This window comes from Anabas testudineus, chromosome 18, assembly GCF_900324465.2.
Source record: "Anabas testudineus chromosome 18, fAnaTes1.2, whole genome shotgun sequence".
Taxonomy (NCBI): Eukaryota; Metazoa; Chordata; class Actinopteri; order Anabantiformes; family Anabantidae; genus Anabas; species Anabas testudineus.
In genome coordinates this window covers 13,163,333-13,176,524 of record NC_046627.1, presented here as the reverse complement: position 1 = coordinate 13,176,524, position 13,192 = coordinate 13,163,333, and the positions used below count along the sequence as shown (strand labels likewise).

At 40.5% G+C, this 13,192-nt stretch overlaps 2 protein-coding genes across 3 annotated transcripts; both read left to right on the top strand.

Moving 5' to 3' along the window:
* Positions 1–354: 354 nt before the first annotated feature.
* Positions 355–3,599, top strand: si:ch211-149b19.2 (mucin-5AC). Its single transcript, XM_026369379.1, has 2 exons — positions 355–2,137; positions 2,317–3,599. The coding sequence occupies exons 1-2, from the start codon at positions 355–357 to the stop codon at positions 3,543–3,545; spliced, it is 3,012 nt and encodes a 1,003-aa protein (XP_026225164.1). The 3' UTR covers positions 3,546–3,599.
* A 2,710-nt stretch (positions 3,600–6,309) lies between these two features.
* On the top strand, positions 6,310–12,671 carry si:ch211-149b19.3 (protein phosphatase 1K, mitochondrial). 2 transcript variants are annotated; one of them, XM_026369651.1, is made up of 9 exons: positions 6,310–6,415; positions 7,753–7,882; positions 7,960–8,136; positions 8,851–9,023; positions 9,108–9,208; positions 9,308–9,473; positions 10,268–10,412; positions 10,915–11,049; positions 11,613–12,671. In XM_026369651.1, exons 2-9 carry the CDS (start codon positions 7,772–7,774, stop codon positions 11,742–11,744), a joined length of 1,140 nt encoding a protein of 379 aa, XP_026225436.1. In that variant the 5' UTR covers positions 6,310–6,415; positions 7,753–7,771; the 3' UTR covers positions 11,745–12,671. The 2 variants fall into 2 exon arrangements, with proteins under 2 accessions (XP_026225436.1, XP_026225435.1); XM_026369650.1 differs by having other exon boundaries at positions 7,704–7,882.
* Positions 12,672–13,192: the final 521 nt, after the last annotated feature.

Here is a 13,192-nt window from a genome sequence, read left to right as displayed (position 1 = left end):
TTTGTCATTTTCTACAGGTTTGTAGTATTTATTTTTTCTCTACATTATGTGAAATTGCACTACAATGAAAGTCAATCAAGAACATATTATTGCACATTTTAATCTACTTCATCTAAATATAACAGGGATTCCTATCTGCTTTTCTCAGAAGACCAATTCACAGCACACCACCTGACATCAGACTCGTGAGATGGGATGGACAAACAAACACTGTGTTTGCTTTTTGAGTGTTAACACTCTGCTAGAAAATGCTATGGGTCATTTTATTTTGCTGAACATTTGCTTCTTTATTTGTCAAATCAGGTCCCAGTCTTTGATTTCCAGATACCAAAACAAAATCCCATTGCCACTGCCATGGAAACTTCCCCAAATATTTCTAAAGGTGGAAAGGATGTCAACCAATCAGAATGCCAATTTCCAGGGGAAGAAGAGCTTGACGATGCCCTCTGCAACAAAGATCCCAATGCCAACTGGGGCACGGAGCCTAACTTCAACCTCAACCTCAATCTAACTTCGTCAAGAAACCCTTGCCCTGTCACTGAGACTTCGAAGCGGCATGGAGGGACCAAAAAGGATGAGGGGAATAAAGGAAGTGGGAAATCTGCAGTGAAAGTAGCAGTTATTAAGGAAACAGGCAAATGGGCAACCACTGTAAAAACCACACTGATGTCACAAGGAGAAAAAGATGATCCATCACGGCAAAAAAGCAAAATCCCAGCATTGTCTCGTTCGCCAACAGCTGAGAGGCCAGTAAACAGCAGAGGTGAGCAAAGGCTGAAATCCCCAAACCCCAAACATGCTCCAACACTAAGCCCCAAGACTCACACACACAGCAGCATGGCGGCAAGTCCAAAACCAAACAGGCTGGGGCAAACGACAACCGCTAGCAGCCTTACAACTGCTGAAGGACTCAAAACACAGAGAGCAGAGCCTGCAAGCATCTTAAACCGCAAACCACAGACAAATGAAATGACGGCAAAGTCTATAAACAAAGTAATGAGCCAAAAAATTCAATCAGGCAGAAAAGAAGATGGTGGAAGAGAGAGTATCCTTAAAACCCAGTCACCACAAACACGACACGCTCCTGTAAATCCAAATGTGCACAGTCAGAAGGGAGATACAAAAATTACCAGTCCAAAACCTGCCAATCAAACCCCAACACTGACAGGCAAGACCCTTAAGCCAGACCCAGGAAGCACAACAGTGAAGTCAAATGAACAAGCCAGTCGTGACACAGGAACTCACAACTCTGCGATGTCCTCCATTAGTCCAAAATTGCAGAATCAAAGAGTTGAAAAAGCACTACTCAGTACCAAGACCCTTCAACAGAGTTCTCTAAGCCCCAACTCATCTACACAGAGAAAAGTTACAGGAACTAGAAGCAGTGACAGATTAGACACCAAGGAGAATCTTGGCAGTAATGATTCAAGTTCTGGTTGTCTGTTGAAAACCAGTTCAAAATCCAGTACAAATTCTAAAGCAACGACCGTGACCACGGACAGTCTGGATTCTCAATCTGGAAATCATTTAAAAGTCAGTCCCCATTCTAATACCACATCGGGGTCCAAAGATAGTCTGGATTCTAAAAGTGGTTCTACTTCAAAAACTAGTTTGGGATCAAAAGATAGCTTGGACTCTAAAACTGGCTCCAATTCAAAAGCCAGTTATGATTCTAAGACTGGGATGGGTTCCCGAGATAGTCTTGATTCTAAAACCACTACTGAAAACAAAGGGAACAAAAGTGGCCTAGATTCCAAAACAGCTATGGTTTCTAAATCTGGATTGGGGTCAAAGGATGACCCTTCTAAAACTCAGTCTCCTTCAGCCAGTTTAAATCCAAGATGCATTCCAAATATTAAACTTGTCTCCGAGTCAAATTTCAGTTCTGGTTCTGATGTTCTTTCCAATTCCAAACCCGGTCTAGTCCAGCTGACTTCTACACCTGCTCTTGTAGCCACTGGCCCTAAGAAGAACCATGATGTATCTGCTTTTTCAACATCCTCTGGACATAACGACAACAACCTCACAGGTTCCACACCTGGCTCAGCAAGTAGGAGTCCTGGTCCTGGTAAAAGTCTTGGGTCTATTCCATCTGGACCAAGCAGGGAGGTTCTGAAGAGTCCTGGTTCTGCTCCAGGTAACTATCTTTACACATTTAAAGGTAGTAAACCTCCAAAACTAACATTTGCTGATCTGTTGATTTTCAGTTGATAAACAATAACTTTGGTAGTGTCATCGTATTGTAGTCTACATTACAGTGTTTTGTCAGTCTAAGTAGGTGTTGCAGTCACAAGAATATTTATTTCTTGCTTTCAGGTTCTGGTGCAATTTTAGGCCGTCTCGCTCCTCTGGCCACATCAAGTCCCAAAACCACAGCCATCTCACCAACAAAGGGAGGATGTGCACAGGAGCCCACACCAACTGCTACTGTGGAAACAAATCCCAGCAACACATTCCATAATACTGGACTGACTCGGGGTCTTACCTTTGACTCCATCACCAAGACACCAGCTCCTGTCGAGGAAGAATGTTTGAAACTGCCTGAAACTAAAGTGACAGCTGTAAAAGGACCAGTAGTATCCCAGGTGGCCGTGCCACCAGTACACACCAGGAGAGTAGCAGGCATCCCATCGAGCAAACCAGATCTCCGGGGAGATGCAAAAGGAGGTAGCAACATCCCATCATCAAGAGAAGTAGAGAGGAAGAAAGAAGAGAAGAAGAAGCAGGATAAAGGTAAACAGGGAGATACTCTTCCTTTCTCGTCCACCCATCCACCAACCTCCAAGGCAGTCAGGGAGACAGCGATCAAGTCAGACCCCGGTGAGAGGCTCCATCTTCGGGGAAGGGAGCATAGAGAGGTGGGTGTCCAGGTGGAGGTAGAGGTGGTCGAACGCTCGGCTTCCACCAGCCCCAGCCTCCAAATGGAAGTTCCTACTTCCTTTATGATTGGTTCTCCAAGCTGTCACTCAGGTAGTTTGACCTCGCCAACAGCCCCATCATTGTGCTGCGATGGTGAGCCACCTTTACAGCATGTCTGCAGGATTGACATCGAGCTGTGCAGCCAATCAATGCTTCCCTCTGTTGTGACTGACAAGGCAAGTTCCCTACCTGCCTGTCTTCGTACTTATAGCTTCCAGCAGAACCCTGCCCTCATGTCAGAGCTAGGACTAGGACAAGACCAAAACAGAGATGTTAGCACTGACAGCATCTGGGATGAAGGGCAAAAGCAGGAAAAGGGGGATAACAAAATAGAAAGGGAGCAGAAAAAGAAGGAGGAGGGGATGGGGAAACCACAGGATGTGACATGGGACAAGCAGGGAATGACGTGGGAGGTGTATGGTGCCTCGGTGGACATGGAGTCCCTGGGCATGGCCATTCAGTCTCACCTGGAGTCAAAGATCCGGGAGCAGGAGAAACACATCCGGACCCTGAGGAAGTCCATCTGCTCCAACAGCAGCCTCAGAGGGTATAAGATAAAGAAGAGCAGGAAGAGGAGAGGAGGGATTCTGCAATGCTGCAGGAAGGCACCCGCTGTGGCAGACTGAAACTAGTCTAGAAAGACCAAGTTCTGCTGATGATGAAACACACATCGTCATAAGGCATGCTGACAGGGCACATCTGTCTGTTTACTGTCTCACACTTACCTCTTCACATTCCTGCCTGAATACACCATACCAAGCTGAATATGGGATGACCCAGCCGCTGTTTCGGAGGGATCGTCGGTAATGTTCTCCGGACGTACCGTTAATCTGAGGAGATGAGAGTCCTCATCATGTGTTTCAAATGTTAATTCACATTTGTGAATCTTGACTGTAAATCACAGACTCTCACTCTCTCATATACTGTTTTCACTGACAATATTACAATATGACAATTTTAGAGAAACAAGCACACATAGCTGGTTTTAGTGCAGTCAATTTAGAAAAGTTATTTTTATATTATTTTAATTTGTTTAAGATTATTTTAATGATACTTGTATTGTAACTGTTAATTTAAATGTCATGTATTATTTCTACACCAATTCTACATATCAAACTGAATACTTATAATACAATAAAATACTATATTAATACTAACTATTGCTTTTAAAGTATTACCTGCAATGGGGTCAAAAGATTTTTCCCAACTGTGTTATCAACACAACAAAGAGAATTACTAACTGGCTACTGAGAAAAATGTAAATGTTAATTTTATGAAAAGGCATATATATATGCGAAAATAGAATTATTTATTTTCACAATATTGGGAGAGTAAATACATTGTGACTTTAGTGTGGGGAAAAACGCTAGTGTGGGTTTTATATAACAATTTTACCTCATTATTTAGTGAGTGGTACTAAAACATCATCATAAAGGATTTGTACATGCTCAAAATGTCCCATTATATGATTACAGAGGGATTGTAGTGTGCTATAAATCCCATATTAAGTGATTAAACAATGTTAATAGGTAAAAAGTAATACATACTGCAGTAACACTCATAAAACTGTTAATATTGCTGCACTTGATATTTCCTGTCATGCATAATCTCTGTTTTAATTTTATTATTGTGACATTTACATACTACTGTTGGTATTATTTTCACAACTTCAACTACTATTTGTACCACAGCTAATGCTAGTACTGCTTCTTACACTTGTGTTTTATCCATCGGTCATAAGTATTTCAGTTTCATACTGTTATGGGAACAGCAGTATTTGAGTGTCAGGTTCAGTTTTAAACAGTAAGTGGTTGTTGAAGCAGAGTGGAGAAGACAGCCGCCCTCTACTCTACACTGGCGGTAAATATTTCATCTAGGTACTTTTTCTTAAATGAAAAGCTGCACAGAGCAATTGAACACTCAGAAAGCCATAGACTTCCCTTGTTCTTATTTTTCTTTCTGCTCATGTTGTATAATATTTTTCAGGTTTCCTGTTGTTTTCTTTCCCTTCTGTTATTCTACGTCACTACACCTCTGTTTGTAGACATTAATCTCATCACAACACGATGCACAAACAATACTTAAATGTACGTATTTTGCTTTGGTTTGTGACATTTTAACAACAATTATGTTAGAGAGTTAAGATCAAATTAAAGTTTCATAATGTGTAAATGCACTTATCTCTTTCCTTTTATTTTGTCCCTTTCTGTTCCCCTCATGATGTCATATTTAACGACCCAATGGGAACAGCCCACATGTCTTAGATAGGAAATCATATTAACTCTTAGCTCACCTCTCTCCGTTTCCTCTGCCTTCTCACTCTTCTTTTCTCCCACTCTTTTCCCTCACCTTCCTCAACTCTTTTTTCTATTGTCACGTCTCCATCTTCGCCCATATCCACCCTCTTTTATAGCTGCAGTAGTTGAGTCATGATGTTGATGGTACACTAAATTATTTAGAAACATTAAAGTCACGCTCATGTTAAAACAGTCTCTTTGCCATGTTTTATTCACTCTGCACTCCAGATACACTGAGAACATGCACTTTGCAGAAATGTTGTTTAATATAGCTCCCCTTAAAACCTCTGCAAGTTATCAGAACGATAACAACCCCATGAAATAATTTACAAGACAATTGGTCATAATAATGAGAAACAGAAGTCGTAGAGGGAATGGACGTGATGCACAGACTTTTAGTAAAATTGTGCTATTTGCAGCAATTGTGGCAACTCTGCTTTACTGACCTGTTTTTGCTGCTTGTTGCCTGCTGTTCTTTTCTCTCTCCTCTTTCCACTCACCTCAACCGACTGAGGCAGATGGCCGCCCTCCCTGAGCCTGGTTCTGCTGGAGGTTTCTTCCTCTAAAGGGAGTTTTTCCTCTCCTCTGTGCCTAATGGTTGCTCAAATGGGATTGTTGGCTTTTCTATATAATTCTTTAAACAATTTCAAACACTGTAAAGTGCCTAAAGCTCCAGCTAAGACTAACATTACTGAATGTTACGGAGAGACAGTGTCCAATCTCTAATTATCATATTTAATATAATAATATAAATGACAGAATATGTGGGGTAAGGAGTTACTGGTCTTTTTAGAGTAATTAACACTATTTTAACTAAAGACCTGTTGAATTTCGTCACATAACTGTAAAACTTTACTATGCCTTGTGTTGTGAGTTGTATTTAGCATGTCCCTGTGGTTACTTTTACTAAAAACCTTCGACTTCTTCTTGTTTTTATAATTTTATTGCTCTATGTCAGTAGATAAAGACACTAACATACCTCCATGTTGACCTGGCTTCGCGCCAAAAACAAACACGCCCCCTCCGCCGTGTGGGCGCTGACGTCAGGGCTCCTCGCATTCTGATTGGACGGCCGTGGCTCAGGTTTAAATCCGGCGACGTGACGGCTCGAGGCAGCTGGTGGAACTTTGGACGCCTGTTGCCACGGAAACGGGACAGAAGCGGCGGGAAAAACCACCAATTAGAAAGAAACAACAAAGGTGAGTTTATGCAAGGGACGCCATTTTGGCTCTTATATTATTATATTAAAAACTATATTAATATAAGAGGCATAAACCTTATGCTGTGTTCACAGTGACCACATCACACCTATCCACTTTCTATAACTGTGTGTGGTATGTTTAGGCTGTTCCTGTACTTATGTTGACTTAGTTTTTGTATTTTCTTACTTTCTTATTCATTCTATGCAGCTTCTGTGTTTGTGGTTTCACTCATTGATGGCACTCAGCTAATAAAAGTGCAAAACATTTGTAAAGCATTTCTTTTATATTTGTGGTGTAGGTGTGTGCGAATAAAGTAGTCTTTAATGTATGAATTTAAAGATGTGTTTCTTTAGTGTTTGTCCTTATTTTCTGCACATTTAAGCTAAAGGTAATTATATATATATATATATATATATACACACGACTGAGCAGCATTCATCTGTTCCTATACTAAAAAGGAAAATATTATATATTGTTATCTTGAACTTGCACATCTGTGTGCATATCCACAAATGTGCATGCACATTGTAATGTTTTGTCAACAACAATGCGTCATGTGTTCAAGTGTGGACACACTGTTCTGGAGTTTAATGTCAAGGTTAAGCAAAGTGATTACATAATGTTACGTGCATTTGTTCCTGGTCTGCAGCGTGAGTTTAAATCTTTATTAAACCACTGGTAAACTTTTGTTTACACTGATGCACTCACAAAATACAAAAACTAGGTGAACTAGAGAAGTGTGGGTTCTCTAAAATGCACAATTTTTGTATTTGTTAATTTAAATAGCATGCTTTAATAAACCAATGTGTTTTTTTTTTTTGTTTCTCTTTTGAATAAATCTGTCATTCTCAAATTAAATCAGAGTAAGTATTTTTAGAGTCTGGCCTCTAAGATACAGCACACTGCTAAAACACAGCAGGGCATAGAGGTCTATTTGTGGAGTACACGTACATAATACAGAGAAGTGGAAGGTGTGATTGAAATGAAAGTAGAGAGAATATGAGCTAGATGATCCTTGGTAATGTCAGCCAGCTCAAGGAACTAAACTCTGCAGCTGTCAGCCGACCATCTCTACTAGGTCTATGTTTTCTTTATCTCAGTCCCACATTGTTATTTCTAGTTGATTTGTGTTGTTAATATATGATCTGATGATGATTTTAGGACATTCGATGGTAACAGAGACATGTTTTGTACCATAAATAAAGTTTTGTTGGGAAGGCAAAGTCAGGTTGAACATGACTTTGGCTCTGGGATTTGAAAATTGTATTTTTCCTTTTAATTACAGGAATTTGCCACCCGTGCAAAGTGTTTCCTCCTCTTTTTAAATCCCACAGCTGTTAAAGACAGTCAGTCATGTCGTCTGCAGTGCTGCTCAATCTTCTGCGTTGTGGTCGCTCAGCCATCGCCAGACAAACCTTCCTCACCATACAATCCTCAACAGAACCCTCTACGGCTTCTGCACAGGTGAGGCTCTCTATATTATATAAATATACATATTCTGTGTGTGACAAACCAAACCTGCTGCATTTATCACCTCACAGGTGGGTGGGACATTGTTTGGGGTGGTGGGCGTGCGGCAGGCCAGTGGGTCGGTTCGCTTTCACTCTGATGGCAGCGGCCGGCCGGTGGTCTGGGACTCCTTTGGTATCTGGGACAACAGGATAGAAGAACCAATACTGCTGCCCTCCAGTATCAGATATGGAAAACCTATTCCACAGGTAAATGGAAGGAGGTGTAAATGGATGCATGGATGATTAATGGGTAGATGAAAGGATGAACTGAAACACCTAAAAATGTAAACAAATGCAGATTAAAGGGTAAATAGATAACTAGAGTAGAAGGAGGGACTGATTGATGGATGGATGAATTACAAAATTGATGATGCATGGCTAAAGAGATGAATGAAACAAAGTGTTAATAAATAGATGAGCTAATGAATGGATGAAATGATGAATTAGATGGATGATAATGGACAAATAGATGTACTGATTACTGAATGACTGGGTGAATACAACATGGATGAAATAATGATTTAAATGGATGACTAAATGAAGGGATAAATGGACAAATTAATGAATAAATAGTTGAAAAGGTGAATGAATAAATGCATAACAGAAAGGAAAGGAAGAAATAAATGGAGAATACAATGAATGAATGATTAAATGAATTGATTGAGGAACAGGTAAAGGATGGATGAATGAATGGATGGGTGGACGAGAAGCACATAAAAATGATAAACACATTTTTGAATGAGTGGATTAACACAAGATAAAAGTGTGGATTAAATGTATGATACTAATAAATATATATGGATGAATGAACTAATTTATAATTGGTGTTTAAATTGACTATATTAGGTAAGTGGCTTAATCGCCAAATCAGAAGTTAAATAGATAAATAACCGGTGAAGTGATTAATTGTCCCTCTCTCAGGTCAGTCTGTCTCGGGTTGGCAGTGCATCTGTTTTAGGGCTCAGGCAGCAGAACGAAGATCGTCTCCGTATTGCCCGCATTCAAGACAACCTGCTGTATTTCGCAGTGTTCGATGGCCACGGCGGACCTCACGCTGCTGACTACTGCTACACCTTCATGGAAAAGTTTATCAGGTTTAAACAACAAGAGCTGTTTTCAAAATCACATTTCTAATGATAAAAGTTTCTACATTCACACAGGTATTGAATATTTTGTAGAGATGCCCTGGAGGAGGAGGATGATCTGGAGAAGGTTTTAAAGAAAGCCTTTTTAAATGCTGACTTGGCTCTGCACTCACACCTGAGCTACTTCAACAACGGTGAGATTCAAACGCATTCATTCTTCTACATCCATTCATTCAGCCATTAATTCATGCACAAAATATTTAGCAAGTGTTCGTTCATCTCTTCTTCCTCAGCCTCCTTCTTGACAGCCGGCACCACGGCAACTGTCGCTATGTTACGGGACGGTGTGGAGCTGGTGGTGGGCAGCGTCGGTGACAGTCGAGCAATGTTGTGCAGGAAGGGACGAGCCAAGAAGCTCACCAGAGATCACACACCTGATTGCAAGGATGAAAGACAGCGGTACACACTCACTGTAATAGCAGCGTGACCCATTTTCCAGTATTTGGGGAATGTGTTAATTAATCAACTAATTAGCTGGTAAATAAACTTGTTGTGACTTCTCAAATTGGAGCCAGTTGACAACATATTGCTGGGCCTATGATTATTGTTGACACTTCTACAACTACAGTACTGTTAATATGTGGCGCAAATCTTGTAGTCATAACAGCATAATTACTACTACACATACCCATATTAGGTAGCTATTGTACTACTAGCCCTACAGTTAATACCACTACTATCATAGAAACGACAGTAATGCAGATTGGGTCAGGAATTACACGGCGTCCAAACCTTGCTCAGGTCTGGCGTGAAGAAGTGCAGCAGCAGAAACACTGGAGCAGCAGGGTTCAGGTTTCCCTGCAGCAGCTGATCAGGTTGTCCTGTATAAATAGAGTGCACAGTATGTCAGGCTGCAGCTGGCAGCAAATCAGTGCCTTGCTCGTGGACCTTTGTGCGTAGACATGAGGTCAGGTTTATCCGGTGGGTGAAATGAGAGCAGAACTGCAGGGCACAGTTTGGTCTTCCCTTTGACTTAAAGCAGCTGGTGTTACGTAACAGCAGAGCGAGTTTATGTTTATCTTTGGACATCAGCCAAACACATGTTAACATTACACTTCTGTAAGTCACAGACAGCATTAAAAGCCACAGACTGGTCTTAAAGGAACAATTACAAATGTAGAGGAAAAAAGCTAATAATTCATAAACTATAAGTGATTCAGCATTTTAAAGAAGATCTGTGTCTTTGTGTTTAGGATACAGAGGTTTGGCGGCTTCGTGACGTGGAACAGTGTGGGCCAGGCTAATGTTAACGGGCGGCTCGCCATGACGCGCAGCATTGGGGATTTCCACCTGAAAACCAGTGGCGTCATCGCCGAACCAGATACACAACGACTCACCGTGAGATCCAGTGCCACTTCATCTGACCCATGAGCCTTTAAGACGAGTCAAGTCAGTCATTTATACTTGTATCAAAAATCATATAATTCCCCTTAAATAACAAATATTTAAGAAAGTAAAACATGGAAGAAACAGGAGAAGCCGCAGAGGAAGCATCAGTACAAAACAAGAAGAAGAAGAACTTTCTTCCTTTTTCTAGCTCCTTAGTTTAAGTTCATGTTTTATGCCATGGGCTCATGTTTTGCTTTCGTTTATATTTCTTATTACATAAAACTAAGAGCAAAAATCCACATTTCATAAGTAGAAATAATGATGTGTTTGTGGATCCAGCTGATAACCATAAGATCACTAAGGGTATTGTGTTCATCCTCAGCATGAATGTCTCAAAGAAACTTCAAATACGTGTTGAGATATTTCAGTTTGTGTGAAAGTGGTGCACAGATGAACCAGACTCGTGTTGATCTAGCTCAGGAGACCCTGACCCTTCTATTTCTCTCTGCAGGTCCAGCCCGCCAATGACTCCTTCCTGGCTTTGACCACAGATGGTATCAACTTCCTGCTAAGTGACCAGGAGATCTGTGATATCATCAAGCAGTGCCATGACCCCACAGAGGCTGCAGACGTCATCGCTCAGCAGGTAGATACCAAGAAGAAGACTTGGTCTAAACAAACCAAAGTACATTGTTACAAACCATGTGGCCGTAAAGCTATAATTTGCTGATTTGGGCCGAGTCAACGTGGGGTCATGTTTCCTTGACTTATCATATTCATATAGACATTTATACCAAGATCCCATCTCATAAAAGGTCTGTCTGTGGTTGTTTTGGTCTGCAGAGTTTGAGTCAACTAGACCAAACAAAACAGGTTTGAATTCAGGTCCTCATATAAATGCTCTGTACGTTTGGAAGTTGCCCTGTTAATCATAGTTTGAGGCACATACTGTACTGTAGTTTTTAAGACTTGCTGTGGATAAAACTGTCAGCGCTTACGTCTGTCTACTGTCGCTGTGGTTGCAGAGTAACTACATCCTAAAAACTATTTTGAGAGTTTTGTTTGCATATGATGCATGCACACATGATTTTGTGCATAAATATAGTTTTTTTGTCAAACTTAATATCTTATGTCAATGTTGGACTCATGAACAATATCAGCGATTTGGTTGTTGGGAAGTGACTTCATGATATGTTCTGTGGTTTTAAGGCGCTGCAGTACGGCTCAGAGGACAACGCCACCATTATTATCATCCCGTTCGGAGCCTGGGGGAAACATCAGAGCTCCACTGCTGTCTACAGCATGAGCAGAAACTTCGCTTCCAGTGGAAGATGGGCGTAGACGACACTCACATAAAAAACATCACGGAGCTCTGAAGCTGAGTTTAACATGACTTGGATTTGAAGGATAAATAACAATTTTGATCTTTTCAAACTCAAAATTATCCACAAAGACTCCCCGAATTCTTCAGTTGGTTTTCTGGGTTAGTTGCCATCTGGCTCGTCAACAGTGTAAATACGGTCTTTGTTAATATGATGTATATACAGAGAGGTTAGCTGCAGTGTTTGTTCGTTTGCGTTATGTTTGTTAATACGTGGTAGACAAACTATTTATGTATCATCATCTTTTTAACATGCATCATGTATTTTTCTCAAAGTGATGACAGATGTTTTTCTGCTGTCATGTAAATTCAACATCAACCTCCAACATGTCAACTTATTATCAATCCCACCATCAGTATTAGACTCATGTCACATACTGCTAATTTATAGCTATGAGGCTATGAAATAAAATGTGGCCTACAATGTTTTGTCGGAAGCATCACGGAAATATTGAAACATATAGAATATTCAGTTGAATTTGTACTGAGTTTCTGACACGATTAGTTTAATATTTATCTGTACAGTGTTATTTCTGTTTACTTGCCAAAATAATTTACGTAGTCTTCATGTTTGTCCAGATGTTACCCACTGTCTGCTCTGCTTGGCAGCATCTGTAGATCAGGTTTTGAGACAGAGGGACAAGCCTCCATACTGGACGAGTGACCACAAAGACAAAAGAAAGTTGTTTCTTTGTTTTTGTGCAGCCCTCATATTTTAAAAGACACTATATCAAAAGAGACTTTGTGGCTAACTTAAAGAAACTACTTTATAAAAACTATCTGAAACTTTAGAATTGGACACTCTCACCTTTGACCCCTGAGAGACACGTGATCCAGGAGAGGATCTGTGTAACAGGAAGAGTAAAGTTTGACATGTTAAACTGAAACTTGACTTTGTTTCTGTTTCTGCTGTTGTTGCTGTTGATTTGTATCAAGTCTTTGCAGTTTTTGAGTTTCAGTTTGAGTTAATGCTAATTTCTGCTTCACTGCTCATCTACGTACTGTACAGCTGGTATTTTTATATAGTTACACTTATTCTTAACACACTCTTATTAATACCACTACTATTTACTGTATATGTAGTTACTTTACCTGCACACATGGACAATTTTGATATGTTATTACTGAACATACACTTAACAACAACTCTGTTACCACATCGTAGTGCTGTAAAGTTAGTCCTGAGTGATGGTGGACGTCCAGTAGTGTCACAGGAATCTCCTTCCCCCCCCTCTGAATGTGATGAGGACTTTGGTCTCACTGGGTAAATATAGAAACCATTGAGATTCCTAAAATTCATTCACATGACCACAACCTGCCCCTGAAGGTGTAATAACACACAAAGACGCACAGTAGCTCAACGTGAAGAATCTGCACGTGACACAAAATACTGAAACACGACACATTA

Excerpts from the sequence above, each read along its gene's own strand:
- si:ch211-149b19.3 (XM_026369651.1), top strand. The coding sequence starts at position 7,772 with ATGTCGTCTGCAGTGCTGCTCAATCTTCTGCGTTGTGGTCGCTCAGCC. Across the intron at positions 9,474-10,267 it reads TGCAAGGATGAAAGACAGCG|GATACAGAGGTTTGGCGGCT; the intron begins GTACACACTCAC and ends CTTTGTGTTTAG. Across the intron at positions 11,050-11,612 it reads CAGACGTCATCGCTCAGCAG|GCGCTGCAGTACGGCTCAGA; the intron begins GTAGATACCAAG and ends TGTGGTTTTAAG.
- si:ch211-149b19.2 (XM_026369379.1), top strand. The coding sequence starts at position 355 with ATGGAAACTTCCCCAAATATTTCTAAAGGTGGAAAGGATGTCAACCAA. Across the intron at positions 2,138-2,316 it reads GAGTCCTGGTTCTGCTCCAG|GTTCTGGTGCAATTTTAGGC; the intron begins GTAACTATCTTT and ends TCTTGCTTTCAG.